The following is a 24,961-nucleotide window of genomic DNA, read 5'->3' as shown; positions in this document are numbered from 1 at the left end:
TATCTACATTGAATCGATTGTTTTATAGTTCTATCGCTCAGATATATAGGGAAAACATGTCACACTTTAAGATGCAATTAGTAGTTAAACACTATTAGTAATGTAGAATTAAAACGATGACCAAACCAATCTTTGGAAATACAATCTTTTCTTTCAAAAATATGAATGCATGAACAATGTTCGGTTATATTATCATACGTACAATGCCTAACTTTCAACTAAAGTAACAAGTTCAGTAATTAGGTTTATTAAGGTACGTTATTTCTCTACCATATCTTTGGTGCGTAGTTACTGTAAGACCGAATGCAGCGGCATGTTCCCGTATGCACTTGTCTTCCTCCGGTGTTAATGATTCAGGCAATGGTTGCCTCAAAAGTTGGCAATCTCGTACAAATGTTTCGCACATTTCACGTACAGTTTTTTCAAAGGAGGATTCCACCTTTTCTTTTTGTTTTGTGTTTAAACAATGTTTCCAAAGTTGCTTCTGTGTTTCCAAATATTTCCTTTGTTTTTCATTTGCCTAAAGTCAACGAATCGAACGTAATAATTTTTCGATTAACTTGAATTTTATAATTTATAATAGATATTTACCAGCCGAATTTCTTTAACAGTTTCCTCATTGTTAGGCTCCATTTTAAGAGCAAGTTGCAATTTTTCCATCGCGCTATCATATTCTCCTATTCTGATTAATGCCCGACCATGACTATAATGACACATTATTAATTTTTTTTCTAATAAAAAACTATCAGAAAGTTATATATATATTTATGTAGAACATACTTGAAATGAGTTTTAGCTGTTGGAGTAGGTACTCTATTACACGCAATGCAAGTGCGACGCGGCATATTTTCTATGTTATAACAGACTGCAAGATTGTTATATCCCCTTGAAAGTAATTTGTTGTATTCATCTTCATCTTCCTGATTTTTTAATTCTGCCTCTTCTAACCATTGAATTGCTTTTGAATATCTACCAATAGATTAAAATAAATACTATTTTCATGGTATACAATTAACATATTAGTAAACACTTACTCGCGTATTGCCTGCTTAATTTTTTTCTTTTGGAAGTAATCCTTGGCTGTATTAAACTTTGCCTGTACCCCTTTAACAACATTACAGAAATGTCTTTTTTCTTCTATGGTCAAGTGTTCAAAAATTCTTACAGATCCATTATCAACATAGTCAATTAAATGAACAATAAACAAGATTTCTTGGTTTGGAGGAATGCGAGGGGGACAACCATGTTTCCCATATGCCAAATCAGGATGCACAATGAATATAGATATTTCATGTTTTCGCATACTTGCTATAGCTATCTCTAAACCTGGTAATATGGCACTCTGAGCAAGACGAAGAGTGTCTGTTCCTCCTCTAGTAAAACTAGAATCAAATGGCTCATCATGATCTTGTATGTGACCCATATATCTAACAGTAACTTGTGCATCATTAGGTATAACCTGCCCAACACCTTCCTGTTTTACTACCTTCATAACCTATGTATGATGTTAAGATGAAGTATACTATTCAATAAACAGCAAAATGCATGCTAACACTTAGAAATGTATAAATTACTTTGTTATTTTCAGTAATACTCGTCATTTTAGACTTCAATTTTTCAAAGTTTATATCACAAATAGAAACAGAATTGTTTCCTTCATTGTCATCATCCTCATCATCATCTTGAAAATTGTCCATATTCAAAAGATTTAATGCTTCCTCGTTAGTTAATTGTACATTCGGTGAATAAGAAAATTCTTCTTCATCGTCTTTATATTCATCACCAATTTCAAATATGAGTCCATCATCCCTCGTCAGATCGCTAAAATTAGTGTATATTAATGGGATTTTCTTTTTTCATATTCCAAAATTTACTACTTCACATACCTCAAAGAAAATCCGTTCATTGCGTTTATATGCTTTGTCATTTTTAACAGTAGCTTGTACCTTATACTTCTTAAATGTTAGACCTCATCAGAAACACTATGCCCGCTCTTTTCAATATTCACACGTGTTCCTACATACGCACGCGCATATTCTACACTCTACACCAACATAATATGATACTGTCATTCGATTCGTCCTAACGTCGGCAGAAATAAACACGCGGTGTAGCCAATAAAATTGATAAGACAGAGTCTACGGATTGGTCCTACTCTTATTGCTTGTGCGTAATTGGCCAAATTAGTAACAAATCTGTGATAGTGGGGAAATGATACTTTTTGATCGAGTTTTTGCAAAACAAATCATGTCATGCGTTTATTAATACTGAATATACGGCATACCGAGCGTTATTAAATATAAAATTACTATTTTACTATCAGAAAAAATAATAAAATATTAATCAATATGAATAGCACATTTCTCGATATCGATGATACAATATTGACGAAGAACTTAACATTACCTGTAAGTAAATATGACAGTTATGCAAACGTTATGATAAATTAATTTTTATTGTATTATCCCTTCAGGAAAATGCAGAAAAAGAAAGCAGTTTAATAAAACGACCTGATTCGAAACCTTTTTTCATCATCCAACCTAAACCAGGTAATTTATATCTATATTTTTCAGTATTAATAATTGCTTGCATTAATTATATGACTTCTATTTATATAATATTCTAGGTATATGCATAAAAACAAAGACTGAAGATGGAGAAAAAGTTTTCATTAACATATGTACATCAGATAAAATACCACCACCTGAAGATATATCAGACGCTAAGTTTTACGAAATAGTGTTAGAAGAAAGTCCACAGTTTGTTATACCTATGAGTATTGGCAGAGAGAGACTTGAATCTGATAAAGGTGCTCAATTAATACGAATAGACTTTTCAGAATATAAATATTTAGTAATATGATCTACATAATATTGTAGGTGGATCTCCATGTGCAACATATGACATTGCAATTAATACAACATATTTTGAGAAATGTCAAAACAAGAATAATTTCTTATTATTTACAATATCAATTATCATGAATGCTATATCAAATAAATTAAACAAGCCTTTAAACATGGAAAATTATGTAATTCTTAAAAATAGAAAGGTATCATTAATGTTTTAATAAAAAAAATAGAGTTAAATTGATACTATATTTAATTTATATGCATTATAGGCTTTGGGAAAGTTACAACAACACAGAATTGAAAATCGTGAACCACGTATTCCTTCACAAGCTCAAAAACCATTAATTGAAGAAATTAAGTCTTCTGCGAAAAAAACTATTGGGAAAACTTTGTCAACACAAAAAGTTTCTACAGAATCTATGATCAATATCAAGTCAAATTATGTAATATTAAAACAACCTCTGGAAGGGACAGCTAAACATTTGATTGGTTTATTTAAAATGCCAAAAGAGGTAAGACAATTCAATCTTTATTTCGAATTAAGAGAAACTGTAACTACAAATTGCAATATTTTGTACAGATTACTGGTGAAAATGCAGAAGTACTTCTAGATCAAAATCGTATTGTAATTAGCGTTGATAGCGCTAATATTATGTACGATCTTTCGGTTCCATATATCATAAACATAGCGTGTGTCAAAAGTTGTCTAGATAAAGATCTTAGGGTAAGGCTATCAGATTACTACACTACACAATCCATTACATATTTTCAGGTGGTGTTTTATTTTTATGTTGATAATTTTTTTAGGTATTAAGATTAGATATGCCTGTACAAGGTGCTGCAAATAATATATCGGTTTTATAAATGAAAAATATAAACGAATTACACTTATTTTATTATAACAAAAATCCTTATGTTTGATGTTGAAGATACAAATTATTGTAACATCAATTCTATTTTTACATACGGCATAATATTTACTATTTCAATTCATTTTTTGTAAAAATAGAGCTTTGGTGTGCGTGTATTATACAATTATTGTTAAATTTATGAAATTAATAGATTTGGGTTAACGGATTCATATATAAATGCAACTATTATTTTTTGGCATAAGAAACAGCAATAATAGAATATTCAACAAATGCATTATAAAAACAACCTATAATATCACTTATAATTGTCTGTAACTATTGGCAATTATAATTACAATTTATGGCACACTGAGGAATGTATATATGAAAGAACTTTAGTATGCCACGTTTCTAATAAAAAAACAGCTCTAATAAAATCACTTCAAATCTCCGTGTAAAATGTCGGTCGTTCTATTCCAATTGTACTAAAAACGTTTGGCAAAAAATATACTGTATTCAGACCTATCATAAAGCAAGTTAAATATTTATGGACTAGATCAACAAGGACTTTATTTTTATCTTTTGAGTAATTTTTACTTTCCATGAGATCCTTGGAATCAATTTTTAATACAGCACACATTATTCCATAACTAAGGGATTTGCAAACAGTTCTAGTTAAAAGTATGCTGGCAAATCCAATTGTTGTTCTAAGTATCAAGCAACCAAACATTAGATAAGAGGGCCAAATAATATGATATGGTGGTGATTCTGTGGGAGACAACATTGCTCCAGTATTGTAATTAAGCCAGGCTCCTAAATGAACTCCAGTAGTAACAGATACCACCATACTAGTGTCACCCCTACAATATATAAAAACTTCAGAATTTGTAATATCACAGAGATATCCATTAAACCTACTATTCTATTACCTGGTTGGTGTCCACTTTTTACTGCAGGGATAATATACTATGACAGCTATACTAATGGCTATTAAGGTCATCAAAGCCCAAATATTAGAAATAATATAATAATCTGTCATATCAACTAAAGGTATCAATGGAATCATTAATGCAATGGCTAATATTAAGCCTGCTAGTATATCTAGCACTGTATGCATACCCAGATAGAGCCTGCTCATACATACAAGTATACACCTTTCAAACATATAAAAAATTGTTACACTGTAGGCCTCTCTTATTAAATCCAACATTCCTCAGTTAACACTTAATCACTCACCAGAGAAAAGCAATTGTGTAGCCCACAGAATGAGGATAAATATATCTATTCATTGTAAATAATACTACACTGAATGGAATTGATATGCCAATCATAGCATGGGTGGATGGCATCCCATATTCCTCAGCCCATTTTGCTTGCAGTCGAACTGCTGGTGGACATGCAGGTCTTGGCCAACGTATTACATCTTTTAATATTTGACCTAAATAGATATTTTTATAATGATTTTGTACAAACATAAAATTGATTCCATTCTAATAACTCACCTGTGGTCATAATAATACACCACACTAAAACAACTCTTCTACCTACAGCCCCATCAATATTCCAAAACCAAAAAGGTATAAAGGTTGAATAAAATATTTCATCTCCTAATTCAGTTCCAAATAGAAATAGATAATACCAAAAGTAATTATTTATAGTATAATTTGAATTTTCGGCAATTGTCAATAGATGTTGGTTATTGCTTGATGCACAAGTACTTGCCGCATTAACGAGTTTTTTGTCAATGGAATTATGACCATTTTCTTTTGATTCTCCGCGATTCAACACAGAATTATTTAAGTCATGTTCGAATTTTTGAAAATTGTTATCGTGTGTCTCGTTTAAGCGTTCATCGTAAAGATGATTTATGTATTTTCCATAATGTATATTAACACCAAATATTTTCTGAATTTTTGCGACCAAAGACGCATCTTTTAAAAATTCTACAATTTCTGACCACATGTCTTCTGAGAAGAACTCACGATTTTCATTGCAATGGTAACATATTTCTCTAACTGTTAAGAGAGATATTATAAATACCAAATAAATTTAGTGGTTTACTAGTTTAATATAAATTTACCTTGTAAGGTTCATTATTTTTTGCGGTAATATAGAATGAGATTTTTCAAACACTAAATCTCATTCAATAATGTAATTTCCTAATATGCAAAAAATTATAGAATCGAAGAAGTGCACGATTTAAGCGTTCAAACGAATGTTAGATGAAAAATCTTGCCATACATCATTCAAGATATAAAGCACTTCACAAACTTTATAGTACTTCATTACACTCTGTATGAATCACGTATGCTCGCATTAAAAGCGCTGTATTGTATACATTTCCTTAGAATTATTGCTCTACTATTATGAGAAACCGGTTTATGGTTGCTTTACAATGAACTATAAAAGCATTGACAAGATAAAGGGTAGACGGATCATTCCAATCTGAAATACCGACTTCGAAAAACTAGTAGGCTTGCCGCGCCCTCTGCCTTTTAAACACTACAAGCACTAAAATTAAATATGTCTTACCTTAACACCCATGGGATGAAGGCAGCTCGACGAATTACCCAGGGGGTAACTGCTGGGCCTGAAATAAAAAAAACAGATAATATTAGAAAATCACTTTTCAAATGATGAATTTTTGAACATAGACCCTATTCTCTAAATCAAATTTAAACTCTTACTAAAATGACACTTACATCATTCTTCACATTCCGGCACCCGATCTCGTGAACACAGAAACTAACTGGCTTTCCTTAACATCGGCATCCTTCAATTTCGAAATAAACCTGTCACAGAAAAGAAACAAAAAATTAAAATAAATATATAGAATCATATTACATAGAAATAATACGAAAAAAAAAGAGTTCGTTCGCGAAATTCTCAGAGCAAGGAAATTACGATCACCTTCACGTACCTGAATTTCTTTATTTCAAGGCGTCTTCAATAACACAAATCACACAAAAACACAAAAACCGAAACACTGAAGCTAACGAAATTAAAACTGAGTAAAATGATACAAATTCAGACAACTATTCTACCGAAAATCAAAGAAAAATCAAGAGACAATTTCGACATGTCAACGCGCGCGAACAAACCAGGAAACTGTTAGATGCGCGATCTGCATGCGCGATAGCAATGACGTAATTGCGTATGCGCAGTAGTCACGTGACTACAATTCAAATATCTGCAGATTTTTCAAATGTATATAATTTTTTAAAGTTAAATCTAAATACTGAATATTAAATAAATGCACAAGTAGTCTTTAAAACGACGACACGGGAACAGGTAAACATCCCAACTCTCCGATCGTCACTAAAATGACCTCTCTGCTCGAGTAACTAGCAACGCGCTAATAGATAAGGGGAGGGGATAGCGATCACAGGTATTCGTCGTCTACGAAAATACACATAACGTAAACATTGAATACAGTTTTACTTTACTTTCTTTGAAAATCTTATAGAATCTCTTTCGTTGAAATCTTATAGAAAGACAAGAATTCAACAAAAATAATATTTAACTTTTTTAATTTTAGTCGTTAGTATTTTTTATTTATATAATCATTGTACAAAGTAAGTAAAGATGGGGGAGTTCGGGGTGTAATCATAGCTAATGCCGCTTTAAAATGCTCTTTTGTAACAATGTCTGCATTTAAACTCTCTTCGAGTGCTTTCATAGCAGCTTCATGACATATAGCTTGAATTTCCGCTCCAGAATATCCTTCTGTCAACTCTACTAAGTCTTGAATATTTACATCTTTAGCGATCGGCATATTTTTCAACTTTATATTGAAAATTTCTTGTCTAGTTTCGTCGTCCGGCAATGGTACGTATATTATGCGATCTAAACGACCAGGTCGTAGAAGTGCCTACAGAAAAATATACGTTTTACGTAACTGAAAAGAATTTATTAAATATAAACTGTTTAAAGTGTAACTGACTTTGTCAATTTTATCGGGTCGATTAGTGGCCGCAACTAAGGTAACACTTCCTAACGCAGTGATTCCATCGAGTTCTGTTAACAATTGCGCCAAAACTCGTTCTTGTACATTACTTCCAGTATTAGAGGAAGAACCCCTTTCACTTCCTAGAGCATCGATCTCATCGATAAATACTATAGAAGGTGAAACTTGTCTAGCTTTTCGAAATACTTCTCTCACAGCTTTCTCAGATTCGCCCACCCATTTTGAGAATAATTCTGGTCCCTGTAAAAAACCTTTTTATTTTTTTGCTTAAAAAGCAAACATTAGTCTTTCACCTTTATGTTCAGAAAGTTGACTTTGCTCTCTGTTGCAAGAGCTTTTGCGATCATCGTTTTAGAACAACCTGGTGGGCCAAACATCAGGACTCCTTTTGGTGGAGTTATACCCATTCGCAGAAATGCTTCGGGATGACGTAGAGGCCATTCAACAGCTTGTTTCAATTTGAACTTTAAATCACTTTGCCCTCCGATATCTGACCACCGAACGTCAGGTACTTCTATTAAAACTTCTTTCATGGCTGATGGTTTAATTGAAATCAAAGCATGATTTAAATCCGAAAATGTCAGCTTTAAAGTTTCAGAAACTGAATTTGTTTTCTGCTGACGTTTTACAGCATTTAAAACTGCTTGAGAACATAGACCGTACAAATCTGCACCGACGAATCCGTGAGTGATGAAAGCGATATTTGTTATATCTTCCGCGGATAACGAGTTTGGTATTTTTGTCAATAGTTTTTTAAGTATTTCTGCGCGTATTGATGGTGTGGGCACATAAATTTCAAATTCTTTGTCTATTCTGCCAGGTCTTCTTAAAGAACTATCCACAAAATCGAGTTTCGATGTAGTGGTCAGTATTACAACGTTTTCGTTTGTATTTTGTATGTCGTCGAAAAGTGTTATTAGTTGCGCAAGAACTCTTCTTTCATGATCAGTGCTCGATGTACTCCTCTTAGGACATAAACTATCGATTTCTTCAATTAATATAATACTTGGAGCTTTCGTTTTTGCCTCCATAAAAATATTTTTTAATCTTTCTTCCGTTTCGCCTAGGGATTTACTATATATATCTGAACTATAAATGACAAAGGAACTAAGATCATAATAGGATAACAAGGCATTGGCAATCATAGATTTACCGACGCCAGCAGTACCGTATAATAGTATTCCTTTACTAACGTAAAAATTTCCGACACTTCTGCATCTACCGAGAGCAAGATCAAGAACATCTTTAACATCTTCTATTAGACTATCATATCCACCAACATCTTCTAGTCTATATTTGACTCTTTTGTGTTCTTGTTGCTCATTCCCTTCATCTTTTAAAATAGTCCATTTTGTATTATAGAAAGCTTTATAGAATTTGATGTCAAGTTCTTGATCCATTGATATATTCAATTGTTGAAACTGTTCAGATAAATTTCTATCTGTACCTTCATCAGGTATAATTTGAATAATTTTAAAGATTAATCGTTTTCCATAAAAAGGTACACTGATTTTGTTGCCAACAGAAAATATCTTTTGTTCATTATAACTTTTTAATATTATATTAAGTTCTGTAGATGCTTCTGGCATCCAATGTTTTCCAGTGCTAGAGATTACAAATTCTTTAGCAACCTTAATAGAACAATTTAATTTCTTAATCTTAACTAGACCTTGAAGATTATTAAGTTCTATTGCTGTAAGGAAGATATCATTAAAATTCTTATGTTTATCATTCAATACACTTTCATGTAATATTTACCATGTTTTGTTAATGAAACACTTGTTAAAGACTTGTCTTTTGTTGGCCATGCTGTTTTAACAACTGTACTTTCATTGGTAGTTACAAGAACATGATCTGCTAATGCAATTTCACATAGTTGTAGAGCTGACTGTGATACAAATACCATGTCATCCAATGCTCTCTCACAAATATTCTTTAGCTGTTCTATGCAAAAAATATTCATGTAAAGAGATATAGAATTAGTAACGAATATAATAATATATATACCTTGGGATTTGTACACTTCTATGGTACTATATAAAGTACCATTGGTAATGAAACCGTGCACCCAGTTTTTCAGGTTAGGCGGACAATTAGTATCGTGTTCTATTACGTCTTTTTGTGACAATGTACTATGACATTTTTCACATGTTATCCAAGGAGAAAGACTTTTCCTTCCACTTTCTTTCGATTTCGAAGCCATTCTAGAAGAACACAGTCCATAAGATACGTTTTATTTTGATAACATAACCTATGAATCCCTTATGTCCTACGCATGAACTATCATCGCAAAGTGAAACGTACATTTTTTTAATAATACGCAAAAATGTGCACAATTATGTTAAATGTTTGTTGTCAGGGTCCGTTTAACATACATAGCGTTAAAAAAGTAGAATGAAATAACTCCCTGTAATACACACGTGCGCGTTCGTGTACAGACAGTATCTTAAGTACACTACTACACATGGCCTCCCTTTGAAGTGCCGAAGAACAGGCCGAGAGATTCATTACTAAAACTTTTCTTCGGTGAAAAGTTTTACGAATTTAATTGAAAAAATGTTCTCTTAGACAACTGAAAATACAAGCCCAAGACCTTTCTCCTCTACCCTCTACCCTCGATTCCTCTTCTTCAATTCTCTTTCCTTGAGAGAGAAAGGAGATAGAGCGAGGATGGCAAGAATCAGACAGAGGAGGAGCAGGTGACTGAAGGGTAGCGATAATCTAATTAATGAATTTTTCTAATTCAATGCGACAGGAGAAGTGAAGAATATGAAATACGATTGAAATCAGAAGATTTCTTTAGGTTTCCAAAGAATAGCTATTTCAAAGGGATAATTACTTCATATGAAGTTTTCAGTTAGATCTTCTGATGCAATCTGGCGAGTCTTCAGCGATAGGGGAGTGACCTGTACTACTTAGATTTCCGAACAGGGGTTCATTCTTTGAATCAATATCGAATTAACCAAGAGAATTGCTATCGAAAAGCGGTGATTTCTGAAGCAGGTAGTATTGTTAGATAATGCAATTAAATGCAAGGGAAGCAAAGAGAAAGGTGAGAGGAGGGAAAAGTATATCGAATGAGTTGGAATGTTAAGGTTGTGATACAGGCGGGATGAATCAGGTTCGGTGGAGCATAAAATCAGGCAGATCGGCCGTGTCGGCGCGGCGCATCAAGCGATCGCGGGGCAGGCAAAGAGGCAAAAGACCGATGGATGGACGGGCCAGCCGTCACGAAGCGGGCCGACGTTCCCGTACCAAACGAGATTAATAGAGATCCGCCTGTCAGCCGGACGCCTCTCCGTCTGAGCGAGATCCAGCGGCTTCCAGACGGCCAGTCTTCTCGCAGATCGCAACCTGCGTGGGCAACAACCGATCGTGATCGATCACGCGGTGCGTCGTCTCTGGACTACCGCTTTTGCATGCGTCCAGTACCTACGTGAGAATCCAGCCAGTAATAACGTGTACCACGAATCTTCTCTAGTCATTCGGGCATACGTAGAGTTGAATGAGATAACGATCACTGTGAGAAATTAGCACGATTTGTTCTCGTGTCGCGAGCCAGATTTCGCCTACGTTTTTCTTCCGTCGATAGAGATCCCGAACCTCGGTCGGTTTAGGAGGAAGACCGAGCGTCTCGGTAACATCGCTCGTTTTCTGGATCTTCGTCGCTCGGCTACGGTAAATCGCGTCCGATAACGTCCACCTCTACTCGTACTGATGCGAATACGAATCACGAGAGGTCGGTGGGCCGTATTTGGTGGCTTCACCTTACTTTGCCTCGTCAATTTGCGATTAGGTAGGCACTATCGCTCTTTTATTTTTTTCCTTCATCCTCTCTGCTTTCTTGATCGTTCATTGATCGACGAAACTTACTGAAAAGTTATGTTATCCCGATGCAAAACGGCGTTTCGAAAGAAAGGCCATAGTCTGACTTGCTGCTGCCATCGGGGCACGCTTCTGTTTCAGCTACCGGTGAGACCAATTTCGGCTTCACGGCGAGAGTACGCAGGGAAGAAGCCAGGCAACATGTGTGCTGTGCGAGACACGAAAAGATGATTGACGTCGGATACGGTAAGCAAATTAACAAGTATTATGTGTATTCGATTTGAACAGAAGCATCGCGGTCCTAGAGAATCCTAAGGAAGCATTTTCTCACGAGTTGCAGTTTAGCAACGAGCCAAACGTAAATTCCCCTCGTCTCGCCGCCCCATGTTCGTAAGTGGTAAACGCTGGTGGCCTTGCCGTTAGATCAGATCCGGTAAATTAATATCGGGTGTTCAATCAATTGACGCCGATCGAGAGGATGGAGCATCCGGTGACGGTGTCATGTTCCTACGTTGAAAACATTTAACCCCCGCACCGTTACAGGTTCAGGTCAAAGCGCCGCGAGAATTGTTGGAATCGTACATCGATGACAGTTCGATCTCGTTACGATTCTGTTTGTCGGCTCATAGAGATCAATTAGCGCTTATATGTACATCGATCATCGAATAAGAGATTCTCAGAAAATTAAGCCTTTGGTGAATTAATACTTCGCCGAAGCCCTATTCTGCGAAGCGATCGAAGGATCAACCACCCCTCAAGTTGAAATCAATTGTCAATTAAACGATTCGATTCGTCGACGTGTCTGTGATCCTTGAATATCACCCAGGAGCGTTCTAAAAGTTTCAGTTTGAAATTTTGAATAATACCATTTATAGGAAGAAAACGTAGAAAGGTGCGAGGGAGTGAGCAAAAGCTTGGGGTAGCATGATTCACCGAGAAATCCTCGCATTCTGCGTGTCCCACGCGTTCGCGCCAAAAATAGCTCCGTTACGCTATACACGATTCTACCCCTCTTCTTATATCTTGTCAACTTATTTAATGCGATACAACCCGTAAATTTTGCTCGGCGATCGCAAGCATTACCCGACGGCGCCATCGGATTTACACGCGTCTCATTTCTCGCACGCGAAACCCGCGTCGCGTCGCAGCCGTGCAGCCAACAACACCGAAATTTCATTGAACTTCGCCTCACATTCCGTACCGTCAAACTTTCGCAGCTCTTTGCTTTTCTTTGCTTCCAGGAATATCGGGAGAAGTGATCCAGATCGATGCCGGTCACTGTCGCAAGTTATGTCCGCGGCACGTTCTGGATGATCCAGGAGACGCGAGTCGACCTGTGGTTCAGGTAAATCTATCTTTAGATTCATTTGGAATGCATTTTCTAGTCGAGAGCAATCTTTCGGGAATTAGCGATTCTCTTACGATCCAAAACGAACTAAAAGTTTGATTATCAAAGCCTCATTCCTATCCCGAGATCGGCTATTGAAGAATTCCAGCGGGTGTTCGAGTGAGAGAAAAAAGACACCGATCAGACTCCAAATTCGCAAATAAAAAAAGATACTGCGGTGTACGTTGCCACGGCGGGCTACGTATGCCAAGGGCTATACAAAGGGCGAAAAAGGCAGGAACGTCATGTAGATTTATGACGCCTGGGATCGACCAATCCGCCAGCTGGAATGCGGCCACGCCAGCATCGCGCGATCGTACGATCTTCGCGACTTTTACGGCGAGTGCACCCCATACCGTATCGAGATGCACATAACTTGGCTGATGGTCATGCACACTTTACACGCTTTTTCTTTTATTCATGAAAAATTGATTTAGGATAACGATAGGGTAGTCTAGGTTGTCTACGACCAGTCGATTCTGTAGTTCCTTGGAAATTATTTCCTCGATATCTATGCTAGAGATGCGTAATAGATTTATCGGTGGCTGAATCTTTTGGAATGTTTTGCAAACAACACGAGAATGAACTCCCGTGCATTTTCTCCTTCCTGGGCCAGGACGAAAGCTATTTTCGTCACGTGATGCAACCTGATCGGTGGTTCACGATCGTGCAGCACCCACGCCGCAGGAAAGGAACAAGCTCTGAGAAGGAGAAATGTTGCACGCGATATGCAGAAGGAGAGGATGTGTTATGCGTCCTTGGAAGGTCGAACCGTGCCGGGTCACCGATCCGGTGCCTGCTTAACCGGCTACTAAATTCCCGATTCGCGTTCCTGGGACCTCGACGATGGATGTATCTGAGAACAAAATTTGTTAGAAAATATTCTTAGCCAGAAATATCGCTTCAGAGAGATGGGGTTAAAGGGACAGGAGGAAAGGGGATGGTAGAACTGCTCGACTGGTTATATGGACAAAGATAACGGTCGGTTATCCCGCAGCGAGGATAATTAAATGGCCCGCGTGTCAAGAAAGAAATCGAGTACCGAAGAGAATCGTCCGAACCCGAGATAACGAACCGCGTGAATATTATAAATTCGATACTGTGGTGTTGGCAAACGTACGACGCGAATAAAGAATAAATTCCCTGAATTGCAAGCTCCCTAACATCCGCCATCGATAAAGCGTTCGTTATGACGCGGTACCAACATTCCAGACGCGTGTTCTCCTTTTCACGAATACTAAATTCTTCAAATTTCTTCTTTTCGATGGATCAATATATTGCAATTCAATTTTTAAACTGTTAGAAATGCTTCCCGGAGTCGCATTGCCGATCAAGAGCTGCAAAACTGGAGAGGGTATCGACAATTCAAGGCGTTCGTATTATCGAAGTGATAGAAGCTTGCGAGTGCACCGTGGATTCATCCTGTAGACGCGAATCCCTTACACATCTAGTACATTCCGGCACTCCTCATCAAGCCATAATGGATGTTGGAGTATGTATGGGACACTGTGCTAAAGGTATATAGTTTCTCTTGTCCTTTTCTTAACACAATTTCGTTTGGCTTTTACCAATAACATCGTTCTATTTTTTAAAAGATCTTGGCTGCAAACCAGTGAGGAACAGCACAGTTAGCATTAAGGGTCCGAATGGTACGTAGGAGATAGAAGTTTCGATGTACAATAATTTCAAGAAATCTGTATGTTCCTTTCAGGGGACGAAGTATACCAAGTGATTGAGAAATGTGGTTGCGCTGGAACCTGTCACAAAATGGATCACATGGAAACCGTTCTCGACTTCAGCGAAGTCGAAATTAAGGACGGAACGAATACAACAGACGTTAGGCCGGTCGTTCGGGTAAGATTTTCTCTGGTATAATATCACGGTTGTCTAATGGTGATGACTTTTTGATCTGCGTTGCTCGTTTACAGCAAATTAACGTTGGACAGTGCGTTGGGACGTGTCCGGGGAACGAAACGGAAATGTGCATGTTGAGAGATAAAAAGGAGCCATCGATATGCTTGGCTGGTTTATACTCGAAGCAACATACTTGCACTCCAGCTAGATTCAAAGTTCACGAGTATAGGTATTCTTTTATTTTGCCAATCAACCGTGGAGGATTCAATAAAATATTCATTTTCTGTATTCGTTTGTTTCAGGACTCGTCGAGGATCAAAGAGGGAGATTATTCAAATCACTCAATGTGCCTGCGTTTAAATAGGATAAAAAGAATGAAGAAGTCTGTTCGATCCAAATGACCAGCGGAACATTGCGATTTATAAACTATTTTAAGCGCCGCGTAAAGCAAACTACCGTTTCGATGTTCCTACATCCGCCGTGTATTGGTATAATTAATAAATGTACGATGACTTTGTAGAAAACACTACTGATTACCTAAAATTAGATCAGACTTATTTAATTAATGCCACTATCATCGCGTTTAACGGTAATCGAGCCACGCATACGAAAAAGCCAGAAACAGGCGGAACCGTCGTTTAGGATTAGTTCTAGTTTTATCGTTAGTTCTCCTTGCGACGTAAACTACCGACTTCCGTGCAACAAAAGCTAAGATTAGATTAAATAAATTTCAGGAATCCATTTTCTAATGGCGCTAGCCAATTTCGTAGATAGCGCCAAACGATTCCCTGGTTCGTTCTCATTCCGCGTCTCGTGCTCGTTCGAGCAATGCAGCAAAAAGAACGAGGTCGACGCGGTGCTCGATCTTCGAACGTGTAGGCGTGAAATACACGCTGACACCCTGCTCGCGATCCGTCATCGTCCCCGTAGGAAAACAACCGATTATTCGCGACATCTAAATATCGCCGCGGGGCCACATAACTCGCCACTTACGAATCTACGGAATTTAGGAAGCGGAGCTTTTTTTAATAGCCTCGCAGTGTCATCGTCTCACTCATCCCCCGATTTGTTCGTCTCCAAAAGGTATCGTGTCTCTCATTCTCCTACTTATTTTTTACTAAAGAATTTTTTTAATGGACCAAGTTGAAGACGATCGAGAAGGGAATTGGTACGACTAACTAGTGGGGACGCGAATTGTCAATGCGAGACGACGTTGAGCCGCGTTGAATCGCGTCGCATCGGTGTCCCGTGAGAGAAGCTGATGTCGTTGCGGGGAGCAACGCGGGGGAGGCAACTCCCGGCATAGCATAAAGGTGACTCCTCGCAGCCAAGATCTCCCATATGCTACTTAGCGTCCCGTTCGGTTCGGCAAACCTCCTCTCCGCTAACACAGAAGGTATCCGGCTTCTTCTTCCACGGAACGCGATCTCCTTCGATTCGTCGTTTCGAACCAAGTCGTTTTCGTTAAGAGCAGACGATTATTGAAGACTCAACACGGATTTGCTCGATACTGGACGTCGTCAGTGGGGTATTCCTCGATACAAATCTGAGATTGCCGCCAACATTTCCGCGCGAGTCGCGCTCGCGTTCGGAGGAGTCCGAAAAGTAGAGCACATCTGCGATATCTCTGACTCTTGCAAGCAAATCATAGATGAAGGTGATGACGGGAAGGGTTCCTATTCCTTTCTTGGCGTTACTGCTGCTGATCAAGCTCCTCGACGCAGCCGCCCACCCAACAGATTTCTTAGAAGACCACGAGACTGATGATGAACGAGAACTGGAGAGTTCTTGGTCCCTGGCGGACTTGAACGAAGGGAATGAGCACGATGCTCGCAGAGGTGAAGCTTTGGCGAAGCTGCAACAGGTCGGTGTTTCAGTAACTGTGCTTATTTGTTGTGGAATCTAGTGAAAGAACGCCAAAATTAGCGGTGGATGAAATATGTGTTGGATACCAGCCATCGGTTAACCACTCAATAAAATCGTTACAGATCCTCGGTATTCGGAGTCACGGTGAGAAAATGGGACGTCACAAAGTACCCCCACAGTTTATGGTGGAGCTGTACAATAACGTTGCAGATTCCAGTGGTGTTACCCGAGGAAGGAATCCATATAATGCCAAGGTTGTTCGCAGTTTCATCGAAAGAGGTAAGTATATCATTTTGCTAACTTCTATGCAAGCCATTTCAGCTCGGAACTTCTACTAAAATAGCAGTTTTTTTACACAGACACTTCAATGTCTCGCTTCTACTTCTTCAACATCACAGGACTGGAAGTAAACGAGTCTGTGTTAGAGGCAGAGTTGCATCTATATCGAAAGAAAATGCTTCTGAAGGCTATGCATCCATCTGCACTTGTTTCTCCCTATTACTTGGTGAGCACTTCCCAACATTTCTTTTTCATCCTAACAAATCCTGTATAACGTACCTTTGTTCCTTCAGATAAGAGTATATCAAGTCTTAGATGATAGGAGTCTAGACGTCCCAGATCTCCACAAGTTACTGAACGTCAGATATGTTGAAGCTCATTCGTTTGGATGGCAAGTAAGTCTCGTTACAGTATCAGAAAACAGATAATGTATTCCAAATGTATTGAGGTGCTTGCATGCTGCTTTTTTCTAGATCTTCAACGTGAAACAAGCTGTTCTCGCTTGGCTGAGCGGTGAGCCAAACCTCGGACTCCTGGTGACGGCTTCCACTTTGTTCGAAGACCATGTGAACGTGGAGTTTTCCAGGCGGAACGAGTATCATCACAGTAAGCAGCCTATTCTGGTGTTGTTCGATGACGATGGGAAGGATCACAGAGGCGATAAGAAGACGGTTCCTCGTTACTATGCTTATGGTGCTAGCAACAATGAAATTGAAGGAGACTTATCTTACGATGAAGAAGATGAAAAAATCGATCTGAAGGAGGAGTACAGCGATAAAAATCTGGAAAGACGCGATAGAAAGAAAGGTCAGCTGGAGGAAGCTCGGTGGGAGAACGGGAACAAGTCTGAATTCTTTCAAAGACAGAAGAGAATGCAGAAAGAAGAATCTGACATGCTAGCAGAGACAGGTGGAGGGAACCAGAACACCGCGGATGTTTTCAAGCGCCATCGCAGAGAAACTATGCCTTCCTCCATGAAGTTCTACAAAAGTGTCCCTTTGACATCGATGAGTATATACAGAAGAGCGATGCGCCGACAAAAGTCAGGACGAAGAATCCGCCAGAGACCGATGTTTCGGTCAAACGTGACTGATCGTCGCGAGAAGCGATCGACCAAGAGCCATGCATCTGTTCAGCAGAATGTCACAGAATGCTCTAGACATGAGCTGTACGTAGACTTTAAAGAAATTGGCCTTTCCTCGTCCATCATTGCTCCCCTTGGCTACTCTGCTTATCACTGTAAAGGCATATGCGAATCACCGTTGAGTCAAGACCAACAACCGACCAATCACGCTACCATCCAAGGAATTGTCCACAAAATGGGATTGGTTAAGGGAGTCGAGAGACCTTGTTGCGTTCCCACCAAACTTCTGGGCACCACTATTCTATTTTACGACGACAACGAGAACGTCGTCCTCAAGGTGTATCAGGATATGATCGCGGATCGTTGCGGATGTCGTTAAGAATCTTGTCTTTCAAATTTTTCTTGCAACAAATGCAGAATTCTCAAAAGAAAATCGGAGAAACATGTCTTGCCTTTTTTCGGAGCATATTTTTATAAAATATTTTTACCGAAGAAGTCATAGTACATAGAAGATATTGAGAAAATAAGAGGAAGATTGAATGTGTGTATGTAAGAAGAAAAATGTAAAGGGAGAGAGAGAGAGAGAGAGATTGCATGTGTGACATAAAATTGATTTTATACGCGTTAGAACGAGAGTCATTCCTAGAGATTCGCCTCGTGATCGCTGTTTAATTACATCCTGATTTTGTACATAAGAACATTCCTAAATTCGCGTAGGATCATGCGTATTAACAATTTGCACGTGTCCGTATCGTATCTGTATCGTCGTTAAATTATTATAATCACAGGTAGGAAGTTGGTCGAATCCAAACACTGTATATAATGCTGTATCTTATACGTTAGAATTATTTATATTTTAATTACGATCAAATAAAAAAAACACATATTTAAACAGACGCATCTTTATGGTTGTACATTTTCTTCGACCCTTTGAGTTTTATATTTGGAGCAGAGATCAAATTATTTAATCATTCGTGAAAAGTAGTTTATTCCAATAAAAGCCGGAGTTTCGAATAAATAAAGTCAGGTGAACGAATCGTGGTCGGTAGATAGTTAAGTGACAGTGAAGTAGTTTTTTGGCGAAAACTTGGAACGGTGGGATCGAGATGTAAATTTCACGAGCGAACCAATAAAATCGGTACGACGGTAACGATGACTTTGGCGCCGCTGGATGCAGAAAGGCAGTCGAGGAATGTTAGCGCTACCGGTATTAAATGCTGTCTCTTTCACCCTTGCCTCTCCTAATCCTCTGCCGACAATCTACCAGTAAATAAACGAAGCCAAACGAGAATCACGAGTCCACCCATAAAAGTTCCTGGCTCACGCTACACGCGTGCTTCCGAATTTCTTTTTTCCTTTCATTTTTCTCCTGCTTCTTTTTGTAGTCCAATGACGCTCTTAGCATTCATTTTATTCCATTTCTGGTATTTGGCCGAAAAGAAGGTAAACAGATTAGTTTAATGACCTCGCTGAATTCCTCTGGCATCCCTGTGGCATCCCTGTGAATCGACCCCAGATTGAAGACGCTTCAGAGAATTGTGCAAAATTACAAGCGATTAAGTGAAATCATTCGATCAACCGCGCGTCTTCTTCCTGTTTTCTTGTTAGCTCTCTTGTGAATTGTTGCACGCTCATAAACTTCCAGCCCACGCCTCCTACAGTGCCGGCCAATTTGTCCGGGAATAATTTTAGGTTCTTGATCCTCGCTTCTTGTTCTAGCTATCCTGAATTCCCGAGGTTCGAGCGAAAACACGCGGACGGTAAATAAGGCGACCCGCGATGAAAGGGAGTCGCGATTCTGGATACGAGAATTCGCGTGTTTGCGAGCGACCGATCGTTCGCGTGCCATCGTACTGCATTCCACGCGCGTGCATCTCCAGTTATATTTAATCCGTGGCGAGTGTATTTTCGATTCTGCTCACCTAAAAATAACTGGAACGCGTTCCATTGCATTCCACCGCTGTATTTAGATCTTGGAGATCGTAATACGTGTTTTGTTCGACACGTGGCAGGTTTGTGTATTAACGCACAATCTTCTCGTTTACGTAATTATCGAGCTGACAGCAGTTGCCCGTTCCAACAGTCCTGAACGAACTCCGAACATTAATTGTAAGACGTAGAAAGTCTCGAGTCGTAACTAGAGTATTGTGCACTATGTAAATGCGATATCCGGATAAACTGACTATGAAAGCGCGCTACGTGAACGTGGCTATTGAAAGGGTGGAGAATGTTGATGAAAAGATGCGTCGTCAGGTCGAAGGAGGTAGGCTAGGTTGGCGTAGAGCAAAGGGGGATAGGGAGAAGAGCGGAACGGTGCAAAAGAACGGCAAGAGAGAAAACCGATACGCAGGGCCGGCTGCCGCTAAGTAAGAAACCCTAAGCCGTGAACTGTATGGGCCGTACAATGACGTAGTGTTCTGTCATCCGGCGCGCTACCTCTCCAGTCTCTCCACTACTACCGCTGGCCATTATAGTGGGACAGAAACTTCGCCGGTTCACAACTATACATATAGTAGTAGGCCTTTGAACGGTGCGCGCCTCGTGGCTTCTATAAACCGCGTTTCTTCTTCCCTTTCGCTTCCTCTTCTCGTTTCGCGCGTTTTCTTTCAGCGCATTATCTCTCTCCCGTTGCGTTATCGTCTGCACTTACACGACATACCGACGGTATCGACAGTTAAACTGACACGAACGATTGTTCAGGCTTGTCGATCACTCCTGACGCGCGAAGCATTCGTAAACAAAGGAGCCGACGACACCAGAGCTGCGTAACATTCTCGTGCCACCGAAGGAGAATCTTTGAATGATCACAGAGACGAGATGTCAATTGAGTGCATCGATTTTATGGAAAACAGTGTCAATGACAGGGTCCGTTAGTTGCTTCTAGGTGACAGCGATTTAGAACTCCGCGTACTGGAATATTTGTCAAAGATGCATTTCGACGAACGTTGTACGAGTTGATCGTGGATGACAAACATGAGAATTTTGGCCCTTATCTGCTGGATGCTCGTCTCTTCGCCGGTTCCATCTATTTCCTTTGTACATGGAAAAAGTAATCAAGTAAGTAGCCTTATTTGCTAATGGAACTTCAATTTTGCGGCAGCCAACACTATCTGATTATTTGTAACTTCTAAGTGGTGGAATCAAAGACAGGAAACTGAAAATTCAACGGCGCGTTGCTCAGCTGCTACGCCATTGAATGGGAAACGATCTCGCAACGCACGCTTCCGAGAAGTAGAAACGTTTCTGTCCCTCGGATCTTATCCCATTCCGCTCCGTTCCATTCCAACGTGTACCGCTGCGGCCCTTTTCCCTGTGTAATCCCCGTATCTCATCCACGAGCCAAACACGGGTCTCTTTTGATCTCGTGCCGACCGCTGCCCTTCTCTGTCGCAAACGTCGAAGCTACTGCCGCTGACTCGAGCCTACGATCTTACTTCTCTCGATCACTCGCGCCAGACTTATATCCTTTTTCTTTTCTAAAAGGTCTTATTTGTTTGTATAGCTGGACTACGATAAAACGAATCAAGATCTAGAAGAAATTCTCACCGAAGAATCGATCTCAAAATTCCTTCGTCCCTTTTGGTTGAGTATTCCGATCAGAAACAAGCGTAACAACCAAGTAGTCGATGAAGAGACGTTCCCAACGAGACATGCAAAGCACCGGAAACGACGTCGTTGTAGAAACCGAGCGACGTGTATCAAAGGGTTTCCTCCACAAAATAATGCTACGAGGGAGAATCGAGATTCTGCTGGCACTGTAACGAAAGCAGAAGACCCGCGCGAGCAATTGGATAACATCCAGGTAATACCAATTAGTATATGATTAGTATATGATCTGATCTTCTGAACTTATTCATTTTAAAGAATAATGAAGATAAATAGCCACGATTATTTTAACATAGGAATCATTCAATGAAACAAAAAGAAATCAGAACGTTTATCAGGATGAACTATCAGGATCTGAGTTAATAGATTCCTATGACGAACGAATCCTGTCGGATGAGATCGAACTCGAGGATACGAACGTACCCTCTTGGATGAAGACTCGATCGAAGAAAGACGAGATCGACGAGAGCAACGAGTTCATGGAAGAAACACATCTATCTGCAATTTATTCTTCCATCGATGATCAACTTACTTTTCATGAAAGCTTGAGCGTTCTCCTGAGCAAATTGTTCCAGAGCCTGAGAAACGTTTCTGATGGTCAGAATATTTTGAAGGAGTTAAATTTTGTGAATGCGACAAATGAAGATCCCTGTCAGAAGTGGTTGAACAGCAGGGATAAGATCGAGAAGGTTTTCCTAGGTGGTTTGTCTACGTTACCCGCGTGCCCGTGTCAATACCCTAGTAATATTTTTTACGACGATAAAATTTGGGACGAGAAGCTAAAGAAGTATTTCAGGTGGCGAGATGTAAGCGGCGATTCACAAAGACTCGACGTCTATAAACCGGGAGCTGCCTACTGCGTGCGCTCTTTGCTAACGCAAGGAAGTGGAAGCGCAGCCGCTCAACATTGCTGTTACGATCGCAGGAGGAAACTTCTGACCCGTGGTTCCGGTGCTGGAACCCCGAACTTTGTCAGTCCAGAAATATCGCCTATACTACATGAAAGGATAGACGTATTACCCTGGAGACTATGCAAAGGAGATTTCTCTAGGTGGTAAAACTTCAATTTTAGATCACTTAACATTTCTACTGGCTAATATCGACTATAAATCAGCTGGAACGAACCCATTTTCCTTAGATACAACGGAGTGAGACCGCCGAACAACGACAATGATTGCGAAGCAAATCCAGATGATGAAGAGTACCAGCGGCAGATAGACGACACCAAGTACTACTAGCATTTACTGTTTTTCCTTGTTGCTCTTAATACACCCAAGTATCTGCAAAACATATTCATAAGGGGACTACTGAACTATTGTAAAGCATTTAGGAAAACTTTGTACGATGCAAATACAACATGATTAATTCAACTTCTCTGTGTTATATTTGTGTATATCCTACCACTTTTGAGACGCTTGGATGAGTCACTTATTAGAGTGAGTTTCAAAAACACGCGCCTACACCGAAAACCGACGAAAGTCTGGAACCGGTTTCGAGCACGCTGTTCGTGAGTATGTACGAAGTTTCCAGTCACGTTCCTCACACTGTTTCCTAAGTGAAAGGTGGGAGCAGCCGAGTACATACAGGACGAAGTAGCCAAGTCGATTCAACGGCGCGTGTCAGTTGTTATGGTTACCGCTTGCAAACATAAGTTTCTCGGAGCATTTCGTTCCACGCAATCAGAACATTTCATTCTCAAACATGGATTGGGCCGCGGACTTGGAAATCACCTCAAAAAAGGTAACTTCTGTGCTTCTATTGTTCAAGAAATACTTGCCATACTCGAATCGTCGTTAAACATGATTCAATTTTAGCTTCTACCCCGTCTCGGCAGACGATCAACGCAAACCACTATACAGGAAGATTCAAAATCCGATGATGACCTCCTGGATAGCCCTGTGCCGTTGTCTGGAAAATCACAACAACCTGTAGCTCCGCCGCGAACCAGAAAAACGGGATGGGGCGATGAATTGAAGAGCGGAAAGTAAGATATTTGCGACTGTGCCATACATTTCGAAATAAGTATTTTACTATTTTGCATGTACCCTTATCAACTGTTTTCAGATCGCGAGGAGCCTCGATTATTATGGAACAGTGAGTATGATAAGCAAAATTAGAAAGTGAGATCAACATAATCACTAACAGACTATTTCTTAGGGAACGTTTCCGAGGAGCAGAAAAAGATGAACCGACCGACGGTAAGAACCTTTTTGTAATCTTACCTCAAGGGTTAGATCAAGAGCTAATGAATAGTTTGCTATTTAGACATTCCTGTCATACCAGATATAGAAGAAATTCAGGAAGACAACGCACTGATTGATATAAGTACATCGGCGTACGTAGTATTTCATGTTCTCATTTATAAAATGTTTAAGAAGGATTTTTTAATGTTTTTATGACTTACCTGATAGAATCAACGTGAACAGAGTAGCTGCTTACAAGGAACTAGACACGGATTTGGTGAAAAATGCTGCATTTACATCTCTGAACGGTGTTAACCTCTCCTTCCTTGCAGAGAAATTGTATAACGAAGACTTGACAAAAGAACCGGATGAAGTGTGGAACTGGAATCTTCTTTTCACTCAAGTTGCCTCTGACATTAATAGCGAAGCGCAAAATAAAATTCCTACCTGAAATCAATGAATGAATTATGTAATAAACGATATATGACATTTGTAACTATCAAAATATAATATTCTTGTAATAAAATATCATGCTTATTTTGTTATACCTGTATAGGCTTTACTTGTGAAAAAATAGTTCCAAAAAACATGGCATACTGCTTTCTGCAGTGCCTGTATATGGAAGCGACAAATTACAACCTCGTCTGACCTATTCGATTTGCCCCCCAATTTGGAAATCGCGGTAGTTCGAGGAGCGACGTGAAGACTCAACCGTGCAGGCGTGCAAATTCGAGGTTAATTCAACCACGAACTTGAACGCGCAATCGGGAGCCGAACACAAGCTACTTGAAGCGACCACGTGACAACACCCACTGAGCAGATCTGCCACAATTTCTACGTTAGCGATCAATGTTCAGCTGTGCCATCACTAGCACACACTTCCAAGAGAGCTCTTTCGATTCTCCTATATAAAGGAAATCATGTCTGCTCGAGCACTTGCGAGAAACACCATCTTTTTTATGAGTTTGATGCTTAATCCTTCCAAAAAATGAAAACCACATTCTCTATTACTACACAATATTAAACGATGTAAACTTAATTCTTCGTATAAACAAAATTTACCTATACTAGTTATTGAACTTTTACGTAAATACATGTTTAAACCTTTTAGTGTGAGACCATCTAGCGGTGAAATGTAACAACTACGAACGAGAATCGATTCGTGATCACAATCGAGTGTATCAAGTGGGCTGCTCGATTATTGAGT

General features: G+C 39.3%; 9 protein-coding genes across 16 annotated transcripts; 6 read left to right on the top strand and 3 right to left on the bottom strand.

Annotated features, from left to right (window-relative positions):
* Positions 1 to 3: 3 nt before the first annotated feature.
* Shu (inactive peptidyl-prolyl cis-trans isomerase shutdown) lies at positions 4 to 2,075 on the bottom strand. Its single transcript, XM_076382958.1, has 6 exons — positions 1,887 to 2,075; positions 1,575 to 1,821; positions 1,035 to 1,495; positions 781 to 969; positions 592 to 703; positions 4 to 520 (listed from the first exon to the last, which is right to left on the bottom strand). The coding sequence occupies exons 1-6, from the start codon at positions 1,925 to 1,927 to the stop codon at positions 233 to 235; spliced, it is 1,338 nt and encodes a 445-aa protein (XP_076239073.1). The 5' UTR covers positions 1,928 to 2,075; the 3' UTR covers positions 4 to 232.
* Positions 2,076 to 2,126: 51 nt separating this feature from the next.
* On the top strand, positions 2,127 to 3,799 carry Pih1d1 (PIH1 domain containing 1). 2 transcript variants are annotated; one of them, XM_076382961.1, is made up of 7 exons: positions 2,127 to 2,408; positions 2,474 to 2,549; positions 2,627 to 2,809; positions 2,880 to 3,052; positions 3,122 to 3,364; positions 3,433 to 3,576; positions 3,660 to 3,799. In XM_076382961.1, the coding sequence occupies exons 1-7, from the start codon at positions 2,349 to 2,351 to the stop codon at positions 3,714 to 3,716; spliced, it is 936 nt and encodes a 311-aa protein (XP_076239076.1). In that variant the 5' UTR covers positions 2,127 to 2,348; the 3' UTR covers positions 3,717 to 3,799. The 2 variants fall into 2 exon arrangements, with proteins under 2 accessions (XP_076239076.1, XP_076239075.1); XM_076382960.1 differs by having other exon boundaries at positions 3,433 to 3,666.
* On the bottom strand, positions 3,366 to 6,506 carry LOC143182144 (sphingosine-1-phosphate phosphatase 2). Its single transcript, XM_076382959.1, has 6 exons — positions 6,406 to 6,506; positions 5,784 to 6,293; positions 5,206 to 5,718; positions 4,940 to 5,141; positions 4,633 to 4,857; positions 3,366 to 4,563 (listed from the first exon to the last, which is right to left on the bottom strand). Exons 3-6 carry the CDS (start codon positions 5,663 to 5,665, stop codon positions 4,146 to 4,148), a joined length of 1,305 nt encoding a protein of 434 aa, XP_076239074.1. The 5' UTR covers positions 5,666 to 5,718; positions 5,784 to 6,293; positions 6,406 to 6,506; the 3' UTR covers positions 3,366 to 4,145.
* Positions 6,507 to 7,149: 643 nt separating this feature from the next.
* LOC143182265 (ATPase family gene 2 protein homolog A) lies at positions 7,150 to 24,094 on the bottom strand. Of its 4 annotated transcripts, none has more exons than XM_076383168.1 (6): positions 23,976 to 24,094; positions 9,678 to 9,874; positions 9,429 to 9,614; positions 7,964 to 9,363; positions 7,647 to 7,910; positions 7,150 to 7,574 (listed from the first exon to the last, which is right to left on the bottom strand). In XM_076383168.1, exons 2-6 carry the CDS (start codon positions 9,871 to 9,873, stop codon positions 7,245 to 7,247), a joined length of 2,376 nt encoding a protein of 791 aa, XP_076239283.1. In that variant the 5' UTR covers position 9,874; positions 23,976 to 24,094; the 3' UTR covers positions 7,150 to 7,244. The 4 variants fall into 4 exon arrangements, with proteins under 4 accessions (XP_076239283.1, XP_076239280.1, XP_076239281.1 ...); XM_076383165.1 differs by lacking the exon at positions 23,976 to 24,094 and adding an exon at positions 9,975 to 10,208; XM_076383166.1 differs by lacking the exon at positions 23,976 to 24,094 and having other exon boundaries at positions 9,678 to 10,208.
* On the top strand, positions 10,883 to 15,282 carry LOC143182267 (uncharacterized). Of its 2 annotated transcripts, none has more exons than XM_076383172.1 (8): positions 10,883 to 11,060; positions 11,637 to 11,741; positions 12,737 to 12,840; positions 14,186 to 14,399; positions 14,478 to 14,531; positions 14,594 to 14,736; positions 14,811 to 14,965; positions 15,039 to 15,282. In XM_076383172.1, exons 1-8 carry the CDS (start codon positions 10,883 to 10,885, stop codon positions 15,094 to 15,096), a joined length of 1,011 nt encoding a protein of 336 aa, XP_076239287.1. In that variant the 3' UTR covers positions 15,097 to 15,282. The 2 variants fall into 2 exon arrangements, with proteins under 2 accessions (XP_076239287.1, XP_076239286.1); XM_076383171.1 differs by lacking the exon at positions 10,883 to 11,060 and adding an exon at positions 11,201 to 11,466.
* LOC143182269 (uncharacterized) lies at positions 15,390 to 15,988 on the top strand. 3 transcript variants are annotated; one of them, XM_076383174.1, is made up of 2 exons: positions 15,390 to 15,819; positions 15,886 to 15,988. In XM_076383174.1, the coding sequence occupies exons 1-2, from the start codon at positions 15,485 to 15,487 to the stop codon at positions 15,986 to 15,988; spliced, it is 438 nt and encodes a 145-aa protein (XP_076239289.1). In that variant the 5' UTR covers positions 15,390 to 15,484. The 3 variants fall into 3 exon arrangements, with proteins under 3 accessions (XP_076239289.1, XP_076239290.1, XP_076239291.1); XM_076383175.1 differs by having other exon boundaries at positions 15,860 to 15,986; XM_076383176.1 differs by having other exon boundaries at positions 15,880 to 15,954.
* On the top strand, positions 16,351 to 18,861 carry LOC143182266 (bone morphogenetic protein 2). The gene is made up of 5 exons (XM_076383170.1): positions 16,351 to 16,600; positions 16,725 to 16,881; positions 16,962 to 17,107; positions 17,175 to 17,276; positions 17,355 to 18,861. Exons 1-5 carry the CDS (start codon positions 16,388 to 16,390, stop codon positions 18,342 to 18,344), a joined length of 1,608 nt encoding a protein of 535 aa, XP_076239285.1. The 5' UTR covers positions 16,351 to 16,387; the 3' UTR covers positions 18,345 to 18,861.
* Positions 20,889 to 22,935, top strand: LOC143182429 (uncharacterized). Its single transcript, XM_076383405.1, has 4 exons — positions 20,889 to 21,022; positions 21,468 to 21,767; positions 21,868 to 22,622; positions 22,710 to 22,935. The coding sequence occupies exons 1-4, from the start codon at positions 20,930 to 20,932 to the stop codon at positions 22,807 to 22,809; spliced, it is 1,248 nt and encodes a 415-aa protein (XP_076239520.1). The 5' UTR covers positions 20,889 to 20,929; the 3' UTR covers positions 22,810 to 22,935.
* On the top strand, positions 23,252 to 24,205 carry Ift43 (intraflagellar transport 43). The gene is made up of 6 exons (XM_076383173.1): positions 23,252 to 23,311; positions 23,386 to 23,555; positions 23,636 to 23,665; positions 23,729 to 23,769; positions 23,837 to 23,906; positions 23,983 to 24,205. The coding sequence occupies exons 1-6, from the start codon at positions 23,273 to 23,275 to the stop codon at positions 24,203 to 24,205; spliced, it is 573 nt and encodes a 190-aa protein (XP_076239288.1). The 5' UTR covers positions 23,252 to 23,272.
* Positions 24,206 to 24,961: the final 756 nt, after the last annotated feature.

Source organism: Calliopsis andreniformis, chromosome 8, assembly GCF_051401765.1.
Source record: "Calliopsis andreniformis isolate RMS-2024a chromosome 8, iyCalAndr_principal, whole genome shotgun sequence".
Lineage (NCBI taxonomy): Eukaryota > Metazoa > Arthropoda > Insecta > Hymenoptera > Andrenidae > Calliopsis > Calliopsis andreniformis.
Note: the sequence above shows the minus strand (reverse complement) of the source record. Positions and strands in the feature narration are given on the sequence as shown.